The 18684-nt window shown below is 37.5% G+C and overlaps 1 protein-coding gene and 1 long non-coding RNA gene across 2 annotated transcripts; both read left to right on the top strand.

Moving 5' to 3' along the window:
- The first annotated feature begins 1299 nt into the window (after window positions 1-1299).
- LOC133720376 (glyoxylate/succinic semialdehyde reductase 1) lies at window positions 1300-8059 on the top strand. Its single transcript, XM_062146638.1, has 9 exons — window positions 1300-1448; window positions 1554-1681; window positions 2430-2540; window positions 2614-2715; window positions 4128-4229; window positions 5382-5497; window positions 6315-6393; window positions 6504-6674; window positions 7791-8059. The coding sequence occupies exons 2-9, from the start codon at window positions 1577-1579 to the stop codon at window positions 7887-7889; spliced, it is 885 nt and encodes a 294-aa protein (XP_062002622.1). The 5' UTR covers window positions 1300-1448; window positions 1554-1576; the 3' UTR covers window positions 7890-8059.
- Window positions 8060-8902: 843 nt separating this feature from the next.
- Window positions 8903-11775, top strand: LOC133720377 (uncharacterized). The gene is made up of 2 exons (XR_009851821.1): window positions 8903-11202; window positions 11393-11775. It is a non-coding gene; the product is annotated as an uncharacterized LOC133720377 (long non-coding RNA).
- The last annotated feature ends 6909 nt before the right edge of the window (window positions 11776-18684 follow it).

Genomic DNA, 18684 nt, shown 5'->3' with positions numbered 1-18684 from the left:
AGAGGACAAAATCAAGGCTCGATAGCTCAAGCGGAGAGCAACCCGCTACAACATCCAAAACGGCAAACTTTACCGCCAGGGATTCACCCACCCCAACCTCCGCTGTCTAACCCTAGAGGAGCGAAAGGTCGTGCTAGCAATGGCACCTGGAAGAGGTTTGTTGTTTGAAAAAAAGGGTGATTTGGAAGTTATCGGGTACACGGATGCAGACTGGGTTGGTGATAAGACAGATAGGCGATCCACGTCTGGGTATTTTACATTTGTTGGAGGAAATCTGGTGACTTGGCGCAGCAAGAAACAGAAGGTTGTTGCTAGGTCAAGTGCTGAAGCTGAGTTTCGAGGTATGACACATAGAGTGTGTGAGATGTTGTGGATTCGTAATGTGTTGAAAGATTTTGGTTTTAAACTCAAGAAAGCTATGGACTTGCATTGTGATAACACATCTGCTATTGAGATTGCTCACAATCCTGTTCAGCATGACCGAACTAAGCATGTGGAAGTAGATCGACATTTCATTAAGGAAAATCTGGACGGGAAAATTATTCGTTTCCCTTTTGTGAATACAGAAGATCAATTAGCAGATGTTCTTACGAAATGACTGTCAAGGAAAGTGTTTGACAACTCGATTGACAAGTTGGGCATGATTGACATCTATGCACCAACTTGAGGGAGAGTGTAGAATATTCTATAAATATTTACTTTCCTTGTACATATAGATTACGTCTCTCTGTATAATTGTAGGAGATCGCTTCCTATTAGGATTACTCTTGTATCACTTTATAAACCCTATTCTTGGGAGGTGAATAATATTGAAGGATTCCAAATACCTTAAAGTCTTACGTATCATGAGCCCAAATTGGGGTTCCTTGTATTGCCATCGAAATATTCCGATTGGATTATTACCAAGTGTCCAATGTGGGCCTTGGATTGTATTGACGAAGTCTCCGATATGAGACTTGTGTCCCAATTTTCAATGTGGGAATTGGATTAATTTCACGTGCAGACCTAACTCTAGGTCTGCACATGAGGGGGCGTGTTGGAGAATAAAGATCCCACATTGGAAAAGTGACAAATAAAATATAACTTATAAGTGGGTGGATCTCACCCAATTGTACAGAAACTTTTTGTGATTAAAACCCAACACCTAACGGGTGGTTAAGTTGGGACAGTATCGGTACAATGGTTGGCCACGGGCCACGTTTGTCGCTGTTTAACACAGTAAAGGTAATATATGAAAAAGAGGAGCTTCAGATCGTTAAAATTAAAAAAAGAAAAGAAAAAAAAATATGTAGAAACAGATCAACGTGGAGGACAGCAAGTGGGCTGGGCTCCAAATTGGTGGGATGTGAGGAGGACAAAGCTCTAATTGAAGTAGAACGCATCAATCCTCTCACAAAACGACAGGAGCAAACTGCTGCCGGCGTCAACCAACTACTCTCGGATAATCGGTAGCAATTCTTTTCTTGTAACTATCGGAAGAGTTGTTCAATGTTCTTCTCATTTAATGTTTGTATATTTTAGTGGATGATAGAGTTTATACGTTTGTGTTATAGAATTTTGGTGGGAGACAGAGAAGATGGAGGTAGGCTTCCTGGGGCTTGGAATAATGGGAAAAGCCATAGCCTTGAATCTTCTCCGCCATGGCTTCAAAGTTACCGTTTGGAACAGGACCCTCTCTAAGGTACTATCAACTATTGTGCTCTGAATATTTGTTGACCGATGATAGTGATTTTAAATGTCAGCTGCCAAGCTCAAGTATTATCATGATAATTGAGAATCATTGAGCCATTTGTACTTATGTGTGTGCCAATAATAATATTAAAAATTCCATATTTTAAAAATGATAGCGTTGATGATACTGCATAAGAGTAAGCGATCTCGACTGTAGTCTCCATAACAATGTTTCTGGGATTTCAGTCCTAGTTTAGTGCTTCTGTCCGTTTTCTGTGTTTCTGGGTTTCTGTCCTCTAGTTTACCAAGTAAATCAAAAGTTTATCACATAATTCCTGGTATTATCTTAAGGTTGTCTCATATAAAACTAAGGCGCCTATAGTGTCTATGTTGTATGTGCATACCCGTAGTCTCCTTGTTTTAAATGGTGAGTCAATACCTTTATCATGTAGAATGCACCCAGGCAATTGAGCAGGATGCTGAAAATTGTTCAAGTAAAGACCAATCAACCAATTCTCTGAGGGATTAAAATTTGTGAATTAATATGTAAGCTTTTCAAAATAGAGTAATTTAATACATAACTCATTGCAAAACCTGTAATCTAACTCCAATCTTAGTTGTCATTTATATTTCTGATCTTTTTGGTCCACTGAGAGCTCAATGTAGATCTGTTTTCTTAACCAAAAACGCTACATGGTCAGTAGAGCTTGAGCTAGACTAACCTCTGTCACATATTCCAACAAACACTTCAATTGCAGTGCGATGAACTCGTGGAGCATGGTGCTTCTGTCGCAGAATCCCCCGCAGCAGTAGTTAAGAAGTGCAAGTTTACCTTTACAATGTTATCTGATCCTTCAGCTGCTCTTGAGGTTTGTATTTTTCACTTTGGTATTTTGACACTTCATTTACTTGATTTTACTTATCAAAATGCAAACTCCTTAGGTTGTTTTTGGAAAGGATGGCATTGTTGAGCATATTTCTGGTGGAAAAGGTTACATTGACATGTCTACAGTTGATGCTGGTACTTCTTCAAAGATTAGTGAGGTTTGAGTTACATACCAATCCTATTTCTCTTCCTCTGTTTCTTTTCTGCTACAAATATTGCATTCATCAGATTGTTTCAGACTTCAATTTATGGTATCTTAGTATTGGTTAGTACGTTCTTTATCCTGCCTATATTTGGCTAGTGGACAATGCCTAGCCAAAAAATTTTCTATCTTTCTCTCTCCAATCTTCACCTTTTTTTTGTCAACGTGTAAATTTTCTGAAAAATAATATATTACATATAAGTTACACATTATTGGGACAAAAGTCTAAAACAGATATCCATATTTTTTTTTATCTATGTTGTAAGAATGTTTAAAAATGCTTATGTGAGCTTGTAAAACAAAAGTATGTTAGATGTAGGTGCTTTATTGGCCTATTACTGCCAAAAAAATAATAGATTTATACGTATTCTAGTAAAAAAAACTAGACAAAATAGAATTTCACTTCACACTGTTGCCAGAGAACAGAACTAAGATGCTTTTATTTATGTCTTTAGTAGAATTTGTTTGCCAAAAAATCCATGTTGAGGTTTGAAGTTGTATGAGGAAGTAGTGATCATTATTCCCAGATAATTGTCTCAAATCACGAAATACCTATAAAAAATTGCTTGTCTACCATGCTAGAATTTTCATGAGAAATGAATCTTATAGTTAATTCACATGAAAAATGTTTCTTATCTCTAGTTGTTGACTGATGCAGGATTAGTTTGAATCAGCAGATATGTTTTGTATTTGATGATTTAGAGGTGTAGGAAGGTACATCTCTAAGAATTGTGCAAGGTCATGAAGTTGTTGGGGAATGAGAATTGGGCTACCAAGTTTTATAGGCAACAGTATTTATTAAATTTAAATGCATGAATGAAGTTAAACTTGATGAAGTAAATGTTATAAGATGACGAAAACCAAGAATTACCAGTTTGGTTTTGGCAAAGAATTGAAGAACAAGAATGCTATCTCTCAATTATATTTATAGAGTTAAAAGAGAGTGTGATGCATTCTATAAGTTTCTTTACTAGTTTTCTTACCGAACTTGAGACTCTGACATTAGGGTAAGCAGTAGGATTAGAGTGTGAGCATGCCAGAAAGAAAGGTTAGAGTTGTTAACTCTTGCATTAGCTTTCATCTCTTGTAATAATTTCCCACTTATGGAATATTGTTTGCATATACTGAAATTGAAAAGAAACGCATTAAAGTACTTAATCAGTGGCATTTGAAGAAGGCAACACACTCTCTCAAGCTTCATCAAAATAGTAATACTTTATATATGACTGTAGTGTTCCGATGCAGTTTCCTTTGTATATACCTTCTTGAATCATGCTGTGGCTTGTTAACCGAATAACTTAATAGGAAAAGGTATGATCAGAGAAATATTTTTTACATATCAGTTGGGTTTCTACCAATGATGTACAGGCGATTACAAAAAAAGGTGGTTACTTCCTTGAAGCGCCTGTTTCAGGTAGCAAAAAGCCCGCAGAAGATGGTCAACTAGTTATACTTGCAGCTGGGGAGCAGGTAACTGTCATACAGATGGACAACTTGTAGTTTGTTTCGTTACATTACATGGTTTCAGCTCCATTGCATTATCCTTTATACTCCTAGCTACATGTAATTGGGCCGAAAGGCCTTTACCTTTTTTTTATTTTTTATGTTTTTTATTATTATTTTTTTTTATGGGAAAACTTGATTGGCTTCAATTATGACAACACAGATTTGATGTTCTTGTAGAAACATTTGTTGACACACACACATGCACAAAGAAGGTACCGTTTTTTGGGGGTTTTATCATAAACTGTACCTGAAATGTGCTCAATCTGGCACTTTGGTGCCAACATCAAAAAATTTGACAATAGTACTCAAATGACTATTAACCGTTTGGGAAGCTGCAGGGAGCTACTTGTCTGAAGCTGGCGACCTGTGGCCGCTAATTGTTTCCTTTTTCTTTTGTTTCTTTCGAGTTGTGCTTCCTGAATGTGTGTGTGTGTGTTAATTTATTTATTTATTTTTATTATTATTATTATTATTTTTATCAATAAAAGATTCTTTTTTGAGAAAAAAAGAAAAAAACTGTGTAGCTGCTCAAAAAGTAAAGCATAGTTTATCTTGGAATCCATAGAAGACTATGTTAAAGCTTTACTTAGAGTCCTGGAATGTATAAAGTTACTACTTACTACTTGTATTAGTTCAGGACTTGGGCTTTGTTTATTTGATTATAGCTAACACCCCCTACCTTCAAAATACAAAGTAAGCATGCAACTTGGGCTATGTGATTAAATTGACTCACAAGAAACACCTTAATGTTTTATAGGCTTCTTCAATTTAAAGAAAGAGAAATTAAGGCGCAAAAGAGAAAAAGGATGAAGTAATGTAAAAAATAAAAATTATCTCCTTAGACTATCACAGCTCCTTTGCCTGTGGCCAGAGAGCTGCAGAATTTGGAGCATTGACATTGTTTTTTAATGATTACTTCCATTTGATTCCTTTTCATAAAGTGAGAAAGCTTTATAGACTGCATATAATTATATCATCTGTTCTGTGTTAAATCCAAATATTGATAACTATAGTTTAATTTGGGAATAGGCCTCCTTGTATGTTTAATTCTTGGTGTGAGTTACAGATTTGTTTATCTCTACATTGCTGCAGCATCTTACTCATTTATAAATGTAGGCATTGTATGAGGAAGTGCTTCCAGCTTTTAATGTCATTGGAAAGAAGTCTTTCTACTTGGGGCAGGTTGGAAATGGAGCTAAAATGAAACTTGTTGTGAATATGATAATGGGCAGGTAATGGTTCCTTTTTGCAAAGAAATGATGCATAATACGATGGAGAATCATTTTTGCAGCTCTCTTTGGTAGAAACATTATAGCAACTACATGGGGGAGCATATCTGCTAGTAGGGATATTTTATACGCTGATGTGTTAGAGTGTGGAAGCTCAAAAGCAGTATTCCCTGTTGCATTGAACTTTGTAGACTAGGAGCAAAGAGAGGAAGAGGAAGATAAAAAAGAAGTTTAAGAAAAATAGGTCTGTTGGTTTGGTATTTATCACCCTTCACCTGAACATTATATATGTACATATATTGATACCTTTTCAAGAATATATAGGCCTGTTGGCCAACTTGGCATAGGTTGAGGGCCTTCGAGTTTTAATGTTTTATTAAAGTTGTAATAATCATGTGAGTTTCAAGTGTTCTGGAGGGTTAGGATTCAGTTTTTCATCTCATGTGATCATATGCAGTCTGTAGTCATAGTGTTTTAACCAATTTGCATTTAACATGAGTTCTTTTCTTTGATGGATAAGCTCTCGCTTTGGCAATGTCAAGATGTTTATTTGTTTCCCTATTAAAAAGTCACTAATAGATTATCAATATAATTTGATATTGACCTAATGCATTAGTTTCTGATTTTTTTCAAGAATGAAACTCTCATATAACACGGGCCAAAGACCACAATCCCCTGCAAGTTGTCATAATAACCCAACTTAACCCTTGTATTGTAATATGTACATTTGTATATATCAATTTTCTTTAGTGAATATCAACATTATTGATCATAATCAGAGCAATTTCTGGTATTTATGATGGTGTTCTCTCCACTGCAGTATGATGAATGCATTCTCTGAGGGACTTGTTCTTGCTGGTAGAAGTGGACTGGATCCTTCAGTTCTTCTTGATGTTTTGGTGAGTAACAGTTGAAATTCCGTTTACCAGTATTGGATCCGTCATCTTAGCATTGTTGAGTTTTATTCCTTCAGGTTTGCCCCTAGTGGTGATAAGTTAATTTCTGGCAGGATCTGGGTGGAATTGCAAATCCAATGTTTAGGTTGAAAGGACCCACTATGATTCAGGGCAGTCATTCACCTGCATTTCCTTTGAAACATCAGCAGAAGGACATGAGATTAGCTCTTTCCCTTGGGGATGAAACTGCTGTATCAATGCCAGTAGCTGCTGCAGCTAATGAGGTAATACACGCTCTTCATTCTTTTTGAGAATAGCTTCTTGAACCACTCACAATTTTACTATTTCTCAACCTCATTTCTTCGTGGCCTTTGTGTTAATACCTAGTGAAAAATAAGTGTCTCCAGTCACTTATAATTTAAATATCCTGAGAGGCTGAGACTGATCTTTAAATTCTGACCGCAACTGTAAAAAATTGAAAACATACAACAGAGTTGTCACATGTCATCTCACATTCTAGCCGATGTGATTTTCTCGGAGCCTATAGGATAGTGTGTTAGTTCTCAGTGTTATATGTTGTTTAAATTCAGATCATACACATGATTTCTCAGTCCAATTTTTATTTTGGTGAACAAAGAAAGTTAAGATCCAAAATTTCTGACGGAGAAAATGTGTAGTATATACCAGCTTAGTAGTGAGCAGCCTACCCATTTTTCATTGAAGCTATTGCTTTGTGCAGAAGTGAGATTTTGTGAGGGTCACATCACTACAATGTAGGGGAGCTTCTCCGTTTTGGACTGTTCAAACTAATGTCAATAGTAAATGAACACCACACGAACACAGATTTGATATCGAAGTTCAGCTAATTTAGCCTACGTACTCCCTGTCCCTGATCAAAGTATATCTCTATTTGAATTCATTTTACCCCGAACTTTACACTCAAAATCTTTTATGTCCATGAATTTCCAATTTAATGTCTTGATCACTCATAACCAAGTTAGATATAATCCATCAATTTCTTCATGAATTGTTGCGAGGTAATTAGTTTTAGCTTTGTATCACTCAAGAAACACACTATTTACTTCAAGGCTAAAAATTAGCCCGATTGGACTGGTCAAGTAAGCAATTCATGAAAAAAGTTAATGAATTATTTGATTAATCGCTGTGATTGATCAAATTGAAAAGTATAAGGGTTTGCATGATCAAAGGCATAAACGATTTTAGGTGTAAAGTCCAAGGAGATAAAATGAATTCAACACTATCTATTTCAAATGCATAAATGCCAAAACACACTAGTGGCTACTCTATTGTGGTATTACGTTGAAACTATCTCATTTTATTTGTTTCTTTTGGCTTTTGTTGGACATGAGAACTAAAAATCCTATATGCCATGTTTTTAGGCATTCAAGAAGGCTAGAAGCATGGGGCTTGGAGAGCTTGACTTCTCAGCTGTGTATGAGACCGTGAAGGCTCTTGAACCTCCCTCTCAAATCAGCTAGGCGCACTCGCTGTCTTCTCTTTAATGCGTGGTTTTATAAGCAATGCACCCTATACTATTCTCTTGTTTCATAACTATTCGAATTCCCTCCTCATAGGCCTTTGTTTGTTACATATTTAAATTAGATGCAAATAATACCACTGCAGCTACCCACACCCCTGTTCACTTTAAGGGTGCCTCTGCCTAAGAAGTTTGACATTAGGACAACTGTTTTTTTTTTTTTTTTTTTTTTTTTTTTTTTAATCATACAACTCATACTCGTTGACCAAAAAAAGAACCAAGCCACGACTGATACGGGAGACAAATTCAGAATCTCTCCCTTACAAATGGTAGACACATACCACTGTACCAGATTAATTACTGAAAAAAATCAAAACAAAGTTTTGTCAGGTAAGTCTCTAACGTGGCCAATTATGATCCACAAAGAGTGCTGATTTTTTGTTGACTGGTAAGTCTGTTAATTGTAAGTTTTGTGCTGTGATGGTAAAATGAGGAGCGGTTTCTAGTATTTTCCCTTCGGAAACCCAGGTTCCTATTGAAGTCATTTGCCTCGCTAATCTGTCATTCGAGTTATCTCTTCCCCTTAACGGAAGCTGGTTAAAAGCAGAGAGAGAGAGAGAGAGAGAGAGAGAGAGAGAGAGCAAACCAATCAGCCTAATTACCTCCGACTCCGACTATGGGTCTCTCTCATTCTTGTTATCCGGATGGTTTTGATTAGGATAGGATACTCCAACTCTAGGTAACTCAATATGTTGTCTTAGTCTTTATACTATCTCTCATTTGGTAGGATAGGATGGTCCGGAATCTCCAAAATCTCCAATAGCGAGCAAAGTCTCCATCCCAGAACTCTCTTCGTAATGCTACTCTCGTTGCCAAAAGGAAAATGTTTGCTGAGTCCCAGGTTGGAAGGTCCAGTTTCCAGAAGCTTTTGGAGCCAAATTAAGCCCCCACTCAGAGATATGCAATTACTCATAGAATTGCATGTTCTTGGTAATATAAAAAGACAAGGTATGTTTATTTTCTTTGAATATGTCAAGCAAGTTGTTAGCGATAGCGGATACATAGCTAAGCTTGATTGATTTATATTTTTGTGATGCTGGTTTGGGGTGGTACCACCCTTTTTCTGGAACAGCTTGTTTATTTGACAATGTTTGCTTGTTTAGAAGATTGATTGAAAGGGAATGATTATACAGTCATTTGTTTTTGTTATGTTACTTATGCATATATGTGTTGTCACACCCCAAACCCGGGGGGTGTGACTTAAGGGGTTCTCAAGTAAGAGAAATTTAGAAAAAAGACCAAATTTGACACAATTGAAGTGTAACCTTAAGGCAACAACAGTTCAGCCTAGGGGATTTTGAAAATGAACCGTTCAGCTTAGGTAATGAATTTAACTTTGTTGAGGGTCAGTTACTAGATTCATGATTTCAGTTTGATTGAGTTAATTTATATGATTGTGTATCATCTGTTCAGATAGTGAAAGTGTTGCATAAAGACACCATATTGGCTTTTGAAATCTCTAGTTATATCTCAGCATAATTTTTTATTCATCCTTCAATATTGATTTCAGCTGAGCTGTGTTTTCTTTAAAATTGGACATTCCAACACTTTCTCCAAACAAGTTTCGTCCAAAACAAAATAAGTTTGAACCCGTAGCTCCTTCCCAAAGAAAAGTCAGTTAACTGGAATTTTGCAAAAACTGCCCTGCAGCATAGCCCTCTTCAGTATTTCTGTTTCTCAACATATTGGCCTCCAAATATTCTGAAATTTTGACATGTTTCTTTTCTGTTAGTTAACAAAGGATCTGGAAAGTTTCGTCTTATTTCGATGTGTAGTGAATTTTCGGTGATTTTTCCAAATTTGGTCTGCATTTGGAAAAGTTCCAGCACTCTAAATGTCTCCTTTGAATTTCTGTTGAGATTTGAACTTCCACTTGAATTATTTAACCTCTGGTTTTTGTGTATATTGAACTATATTTCCCAATGCTCGTTTCGAAACTGATTTCTTGTCATTTGGACTTGCAATGAATTTTTTTGGTGAATTTTCTAAGTTGACTTTGCTGCTGCAATATTTTTCTAAAACCTGACAGTTCAGTCTATCTGCATCCATCTTTTCCCTTACTTCTCGAACTCCGATTTTCTTGAAAATTTAGTATGTGTTTCTTTAACATGGTTACTTTTAGTCTGAAAAGTTTCAAGTTCATTGCTACAGAAATGAAGTTTTAGTAAATCTTCAAAGTTAAGTTGTTCATGCTTTAACTCTCCAGCCGACTTATGTCTCCCTTTCGTTATAACTCTATTGAATCAGCTTTCAGTTCTTCATCTATAGTTTTCAAGTTCAGATAATGTATTTTGTTGCTTGATTAACATATAGTGTCATTTGGTTTAATGTTACTTACATTTCTTTCTTCAAATCAAAGTCCATCCCGAAGTACTTCATACTTTTAGGCTAAGATTGTATCGATCTTGGTCTTATTCACATTTTCTCTTACTTGAGAACCCCTTAAGTCATACCCCGGGATTGGGGTGTGATATGTGTATGTTCTATGGGTACAGCTTATGAAGACACGAAGACGATTGGAGTTTCTTCTAGAGGATCTTCCTTGCGATTTTAATCTATCGGAGTATTATGACACATCAGATGAACTTATAGAACTCTCTCTCTCTCTCTCTCTCTACAGCTTATGAAGACACGAAGACGATTGGAGCTTCTTCTAGAGGATCTTCCTTGCGATTTTAATCTATCGGAGTATTATGACACATCAGATGAACTTGTAGAACTCTCTCTCTCTCTCTCTCTCTCTCTCGGAGTATTATGACACATCAGATGAACTTGTAGAACTCTCTCTCTCTCTCTCTCTCTCTCTCTCTCTCTCTCTCTCAATGAACTTGTAGAAGACGATTGGAGCTTCTTCTAGAGGATCTTCCTTGCGATATTAATCTATTGGAGTATTATGACACATCAAATGAACTTGTAGAACTCTCTCTCTCTCTGTGCTGATGGTCGGCTTGCTGATTTGATCCGAAGAGTTGCTACCTTTGGGATGGTATTAATGAAAGCTCGACTTGCGTCAGATGTGCTTTTATTTTATTGTAGAAGAAGTTGCTACCCCAGGCTGAGCTTGGCTTCCTCAACATAGGAAGCTGCCCCTCAAGAAGAAAGAGCTCTACTGGAATTGGACATCTTCGGGCAATTCCATGGGTGTTTGCATGGACTCAAACCAGATTTGTCTTCCAGCTTGGCTTGGAGTTAAACCCCTTGTTGATCTTTTTGTGAGAGCATCAAACACACCAGCCATAAAGATGTATGAGAAGGTGATATATCTTTAACTTACTTTTGATATCTACTTCCAGATTTTCACTTATATAAGTAAGAAAAAAAAACGTGTGAAATCTGCTGCCATGAGTGCCCTTTTATGAACTGAATTTTAGCACATGTACTGAAATATTTAGTTAGTACTTCCTAGATGGAATAGATGCTTAAACCAGCTTTTGACACTTGCAGAGTCCCATATTGAATCTGTCATTCTTGCCAAGATTATAGGAGCTATGCAGACGTACTTCCTAGTTCCAATCTTTGCCTCATGTTTTACGTTTTTTACCAAGCTTTGTGGTTGTGACTAGGGAAATGTTTTGTTGGCGGGCCATCCCTGGGATGAGAAATTATAATGGTGTACGGGTGCTATATTTTTACATTTAGACTCATGAAGATCTATCAGTGATTGTCATCCCTTGCAAAGGTTTCTTTTAGGGTATGTTTCTGTGGAATCTGACAAAAGAAGAGAATTATTTTCAACACTCTCAAGTTCAACAATGTGATGCTTAGAAGCACAAAATTGGTTCATAGTTCAAGTGGTGACTTAGAATGATTTACGGGGAAATTCTTTACATTCCTAGAAAGGCTTTTATTTCGAGCGGAAAAACATTACAAAATTGTCATGACGTAATTTGGTCGGAATTTGCTTTCTCAAAATTCGTTTTTGGATTGGAGCAGTTTATTATACATAAGATGCATCCCAACATGGCTATTAATTCCAATTCCTTCATGACACTACATTTTCCCCTTCTGAAGTTCTGATGTATATCGAGGGCAATTTTCAAAAAGAGCAACAATAAGAGATCTCAAGTACCTGCAACAAAGGCAAGAAGAAATTATTGTATCAATTCCAAAACATGAATGCTTCAACTAATAACTAAAACACAATTTAACATTTCATCTATATTATTAGTTTATTACAAAAAAATAAAATGAACTTGGTGCCCATAAACATCAAGGGACAGATGAGTTCACAAACCATAAAAGGAAAGATAACCCAAGCTCTTGGAAGATATAATTTTGTAATACATCTAATAAACAAGTTAGGTACATAAGGATTTTGTGCGATCTAAAAATTCGTAACTAGAAATCGGTAAATTTGAGATTATCTATCTATTTATAGCGTATTAATACGTACTCTGTAAAAAAATTAACCCGATCCGCCGTCATTTCGACATCAGACGAAGTGGTCAACTCTTTATATACTTATACTTCCCTATGAGGAGCTATATGAAGAGGAGATAAACTTCTAGAAATTTTTAAATTAGTTTATATAGCTCATGTCCACGAGAGTGTGAGAGCAGACATATAGAAAAAATAAATTGCGAAGGACAGGTTATGAGCATATTAGTTTTATGTGGTACTTAGGGTTTAGAGTTGACCTAATAGATCGAGACCCAAACGACGACAAAAATAGCTGAAATTTTGACCCTAGCCATATCTTCTTATCATGATAACATCCAACGGCCAATTTTGATAAATTATGCTTCCTCCACCAAGTTGCTCTTGGAAGGTATAATTTTGTAATACACCTAATAAACAAGTTAGACCACATTTTACTAGGTACATAAGGATTTTGTGCGATCTAAAAATTTGTAACTGGAAATCGGTAAATTTGAGATTACCCATCTATTTATAGCGTATTAATAGGTACTCTATAAAAAAATTAACCAGATCCGCCGTCATTTCGACATTTGACAAAAAGAACACAAAGAACATCTACCAAAAAGAACAAATTGATGCTGCAGAAGATCTTCAAAATGAGTATATTAAATGCTCATGTAAGATGTAGAGGTCACATAAATCTAGAAGGTCTAGAGGCTTGACTAATCAGTCATTCAATTAGGATTCGGGCAGAACATACACTTGGAAAACCTTCTGGCAGATGAGCCAAGTACATTATTTTAGGATTCGGGTTCAAAATTTAGAAAATTCCGTCAACGTTATGATGTCGATCCGCTCCGTCAACCAATAACCTAAGTTTTTTTTCTTCAGTAAAACCTTTAAAGGGCAAGAGCGTAATCGGATCGTATACTTGAGAAAACTTCAGTCAGATGTGCAAAGTACATTGTTTTAGGCTTCGGGTCCAAAATTCGGAAAAATCCGTCATCGTTAGGATGTCGATCAGCTCGGTCAAAGAATTAAAGATTAATAACCCTATTTTTTTCCCCAACAAGCTTCAAAGGGCAAGGGTGTGCTCGGATCATACACTTGAGAATCCTTCCGTCAGATGTGCCAAGTACATTATTTTAGGCTTCGGGTCCAAAATTATAAAAAAATCCGTCATCATTAGGATGTCGATAAGCTCGGTCAAAGGATTAAGGCTTAATAACCCTATTTTTTTTCGCTACAACCTTAGAAGAGGCAAGGGCATGCTCGGATCATACACTTGAGAATCCTTCCGTCAGATGTGCCAAGTATATTATTTTAGGCTTCGGATCTAAAATTCAGAAAAATCTGTCATCGTTAAGATGTCGATCGGCTCGGTCAACCGACTAAGACTTAATAACCCTATTTTTTTTCCTACAAGCTTCAAAGGGCAAGGGCGTGCTCAGATCATACACTTGAGAAAAATTCCGTCAGATATGCCAAGTATATTATTTTAGGCTTCGGGTCCAAAATTCAAAAAAATCCGTCATTGTTAGGATATCGATCGGCTTGGTCAGCTGACTAAGGCTTAATAACCCTATTTTTTTTCCCCTACAAGCTTTAAAAGGCAAGGGCGTGCTCGAATCATACACTTGATAAACCTTCCATTAGATGTGGCAAGTACATTATTTTAGACTTCAGGTCAAAAATTCAGAAAAATCTGTGATCGTTAGGATGTTATTCAGCTCGGTCAAAGGATTAAGGCTTAATAACCCTATTTTTTCCCCTACAAGCTCCAAAGGGAAAGGGAGTCATCGGAACATACATTTGAGAAACATTCCATTAGATGTGGCAAGTACATTATTTTAGGCTTCGGTTCCAAAATTCGGAAAAATCTGTCATTAATAGGATGTCGATCGGCTCAGTCAAACGACTAAGGCTTAATGACCCTATTTTTTCTCTATACAACCTTCCAAGGGCAAGGAAGTCATTGGATCGTACACTTGAGAATCCTTCCGTCAGATGTGCTAGGTACATTATTTTAGGCTTCAGCTCCAAATTTCGGAAAAATCCTTCATCGAGAGGATGTCGATCGGCCTGGTCAAAGGATGAGGGGTTAATAACCCTATTTTTGTTCACTACATGCTTCTAAGGGCAAGGCCGTCATCTGATCTTACACTTACGAATCCTTCTATCAGATGTGTCAAGTATATTATTTTAGGCTTCCATTCAAAAATTCAAAAAAATCTGTCATCAATAGTGTGTCGATCGGCTCGGTCAAACAACGAAGGCTTAATAACCCTATTTTCTCTCTATACAACCTTCTAAGGGCAAGGAAGTCATCGGATCATACACTTGAGAATCCATCCATCAGATGTGCCGGGTACATTATTTTAAGCTTTAGTTCCAAATTTCGGAAAAATCCGTCATCGAGAGGATGTCGATCAACCTGGTCAAAGGATTATGGGTTAATAACCCTCTTTTTTATCTCTACAACATTCAAAGAGCAAGGATGTCATCAGATCATAAACTTGAGAATCCTTCTGTCATATATGGCAAGTACATCATTTTAGGCTTCGAGTAAAAAATTTGACAAAATCCGTCATCGATAGGATGTCGATCGGCCTGGTCAAAGGATTATGGGTTAATAACCCTCTTTTTTTTCTCTACAACCTTCAAAGGGCAAGGATGTCATCGGATCGAACATTTGAGAATCCTTCCTTCAGATGTGGCAAGTACATTATTTTAGGCTTCAAGTAAAAAATTTGACAAAATCCGTCATCGATAGGATCTCGATCCGCTCAGTCAAACGACTAGGGCTTAATAACCCTATTTTTTATCTATACAACCTTCCAATAGTAAGATCGTCATCGGATCGTCCATTTCAGAATCTTTCCGTCAGATGTCCTAAGTACAATATGTTAGGATTCTAGTCAAAAATTAGGTAAAATCTGTCATCGATAGGATGTCAATCGGCTAAGTCAAATGACTAGGGGTTAATAACCCAATTTTTTCCCTATACAACCTTCAAAGGAAATGTCATCATCGGATCGTCCACTTGAGAATCCTTCCGTCAAATGTCCCAAGTACAATATTTTAGGATTCCAATCAAAAATTCTGCAAAATCCGTCATCGATAGTAGGTCCATCGGCTAGGTCAAACGAAGGCTTAATAACCCTAAAATTTGCTACACAACCTTCCAAGGGCAAGGTCGTAATCATATCATCCACTTGAGAATCCGTCCGTCAGATGTGTCAAGTACAATATTTTAGGATTCCAGTAAAAAATTAGGCAAAATCCATCATCGATAGGATATTGTTCGGCTAGGTCAAACGACTAGGGGTTAATAACCCAATTTTTTTCCCTATACAACCTTCTAAGGGCAACGTCGCCATCGGATCGTACACTTGAGAATTCTTACGTCAAATGTCCCAAGTACAATATTTTAGGCTTTGAATCAAAATTTTAGAAAATTCCGTCATCGATATGATGCCGATTGGGTCAGTCAAACGACTAGGGTTTAATAACCCTATTTTTTCCCTATACAATCTTCAAAGGGCAAGGTCGTCATCGGATCGTCCACTTGAGAATCCTTCCGTCCGATATGCCAAGTACATTATTTTAGGCTTTGGTTCCAAAAATCAGACAAATCTGTTATCGATCGGATGTCGATCGGCTCAGTCAAACGACTAAGGCTTAATAACCCTATTTTTTTTTCACTGCAAGCTTCAAAGGGCAAGGCCGACATCAGATCGTACACTTGAGAATCTTTCCATTAGATGTGCCAATTACATTATTTTAGGCTTCGGGTCAAAAATTTAGAAAAATCCATCATTGATAGTATGTCGATCGGCTCGGTCAAATGACTAAGGCTTAATAACCCTATCTTTTTCTATACAACCTTCTAAGGGCAAGGTCGTCATCAGATCGTGCACTTGAAAATCCTTTCGTCAGAAGTGCCAAGTATATTATTTTAGGCTTTGATTCTAAAAATCAGACAAATCCGTCATCGATCGGATGTCGATCGGCTTGGTCAAACTACTAAGACTTGTGAGCCCCGGAAAAATTTATCGAGCTTAAGTGAAATAGTTCGATAATTTACTTATCTATTCGATAAAAGTTAAAGTACTCGAGAATATTTTTAGAAAATTTCGTGAAGTGAAATCCTCAATTTAGAAGTTGGATAATGAAGTACACGTCACGACGAGTTCATGGAAATTTTCGGAGAATTTTCCAGTGACCCGAACTATTTTTAGCGAATTTCCGAAGTTGTGGAATTTTAGAACTTAAAACAAGAAATAGAAAATAGGTGGAGAAATCCCAACCATTGATTCCCCACCGCTTGATCCTAGCCGTCCATCCTTAATTGGATAAGTTTATCCAATTGTTGCTCTGTTGGGAGATCCAGAAGGATCGAGAGAGAGGAAGAGAACCAGAGTTCTCTCTCTGACCCGAAACGAAACCCAGAAACCGGCAACAGGGTCCGACCGGCGCTATTTCGTCCGGCCACCGATCGACGACGGACGACCACCATCTTCTTCGCCTCTTCGTCGCCTATAGACTGATGCTCTTGGATCGTCCATGCACCTGACAAGGACGAAGAGCCGACGGTGAAGGTCCAAGCTTTCGCCGGCGATTTCTGCAAGTTTCCGGCCACCATTCAAGGCGCATTCGGTATGGAAATTCATCCCTTCGTCATAATATGCACGATTTGATACTTAGTTTTCAGTTTGGATTGGGTTCTGATGGTTTTCGTTTCTGGGTTCGACGCTGTTGCTGACGCCGGCTACTTTTTCCGCTCTTCTTGGCTTGCCTCGGCCTCGACTGCAACTATAGACAAGGTATTAGGCAGCTTGCTGGGTAGATCACATCGACACCCTTAGTTCATCACCAACCCAGTTTCGGCAATGAGCTCAGGAAACTGAGTTTGGGTTGGTTTAAGGGATTTCCTCTATTTCGAAGGTATAATCTCGAACTAGATTCTTGTGTTGGTGATCAGAATTTATGCTACTGAGCTTGGTTTGATATGATGAAATTGAAGGCTTTGTTATCGAATTGGTTATGTTGTCTAGAGTTCTGATTATTTGAGTTGAGGTCTACTGTGGGCTTTGTCAATTGTAATGGTGAATGAGCTTGGAAAGGGTTGCTTACATGAATGTGTTTTGAAAATGGTGAATTTAGATGGTTGACGTTTTGCAAGGTTTCCCATTGCAGTTAGCATTGAAATGATTATGTTGATTTGAATTAGAAAGAGAATTGGAATTATGTTGGGTGCCCTTAGTAATTTGGGCACACCTTGTGTGAAATGGTAGTGTAAAGAAAGAAAAATAACATATTGGGTGGCCTTACTAAATTTCGGGTACACCTAATATGTTTGAAATTAAGTCGTTGCTTGAAATTAAGTCGTAATTGGTCGATATCGTAATTTCAAGTATTTGTTCAGTAATTTGGGTTAATTATCGAACCAGCCTCGATTGGTCAAACAATGGTCAAAGTTGGTCAAACCTTGGTCAACTCCTAGTCAAACCAGGAAAAGTTGGTTTGGACGATATATTAATCGTCGAGATTTCGTTTAACTGATCAAAAGTTATTAACTATCGAATTGTCGGAATCTAGGACTCCAGTTACCCGAGAAACGGAAGGTTCGCGACTCTCGGAATACGTGAGAGAAAGCATCGAAATCTAGGTAGGGATTCAGGACTCTCCTCGGTTAGTTGTTTTCTTATATATTGTTATTAAAGCGATGCATGTTAAGTGGTACGGTTTGGTTAAGTTCAAATGCAATGCATACTAACCAATCCGTGAGAAAATGTGTGATGGCTTGAGAGCGAAGGGTGGCTCTGACTTCCTTGGGTTCGATCCCCAAAACCTCCGGAGGGTTAGTTACGCCGGTCTTCCAGGTATTCCGATCGTTATGATGGGCTCGGTACGTGTGCTTAGCTAGGTAGCGGACGCTCTCGCTACGCTTACCTGGTGATGAAGTAAATTGAGGTAAGGTCGTGTAGTGGGTCTATGGGACCGGCCATCTGGTAAGATTCAGCGCGCGTATTCAATTTTGTATCATGCATCGATTTTCGAGTTAAAAAGCATTCTTACAAAGTTTGTCGTTCTTTTAAATATTTGGTTTAAGTATGTTTCATACTGGAGCACTCCCAATACTGGTCTATTGATTTTCAAACCTAGTCGAGTTAGAGTTCCTGTTGAGCAGCGAGGACGAAAGCTCACCCCTACAATAGTATGGATGCAGGTATTGTGCACTGGTGACGGGACAGTAGCGGACAGAGCTGGGTGTGCGGAACAAGTTCGGTAAATCTTTGTATGGTTTCCAATCTGAATTCTACTTCACGATCTTCGTGTTCAGGACTTGTTGAAATCTAGTCTCGTGTCAAAAT

Source organism: Rosa rugosa, chromosome 7 (assembly GCF_958449725.1).
Source record: "Rosa rugosa chromosome 7, drRosRugo1.1, whole genome shotgun sequence".
Lineage (NCBI taxonomy): Eukaryota > Viridiplantae > Streptophyta > Magnoliopsida > Rosales > Rosaceae > Rosa > Rosa rugosa.
Note: the sequence above shows the minus strand (reverse complement) of the source record. Positions and strands in the feature narration are given on the sequence as shown.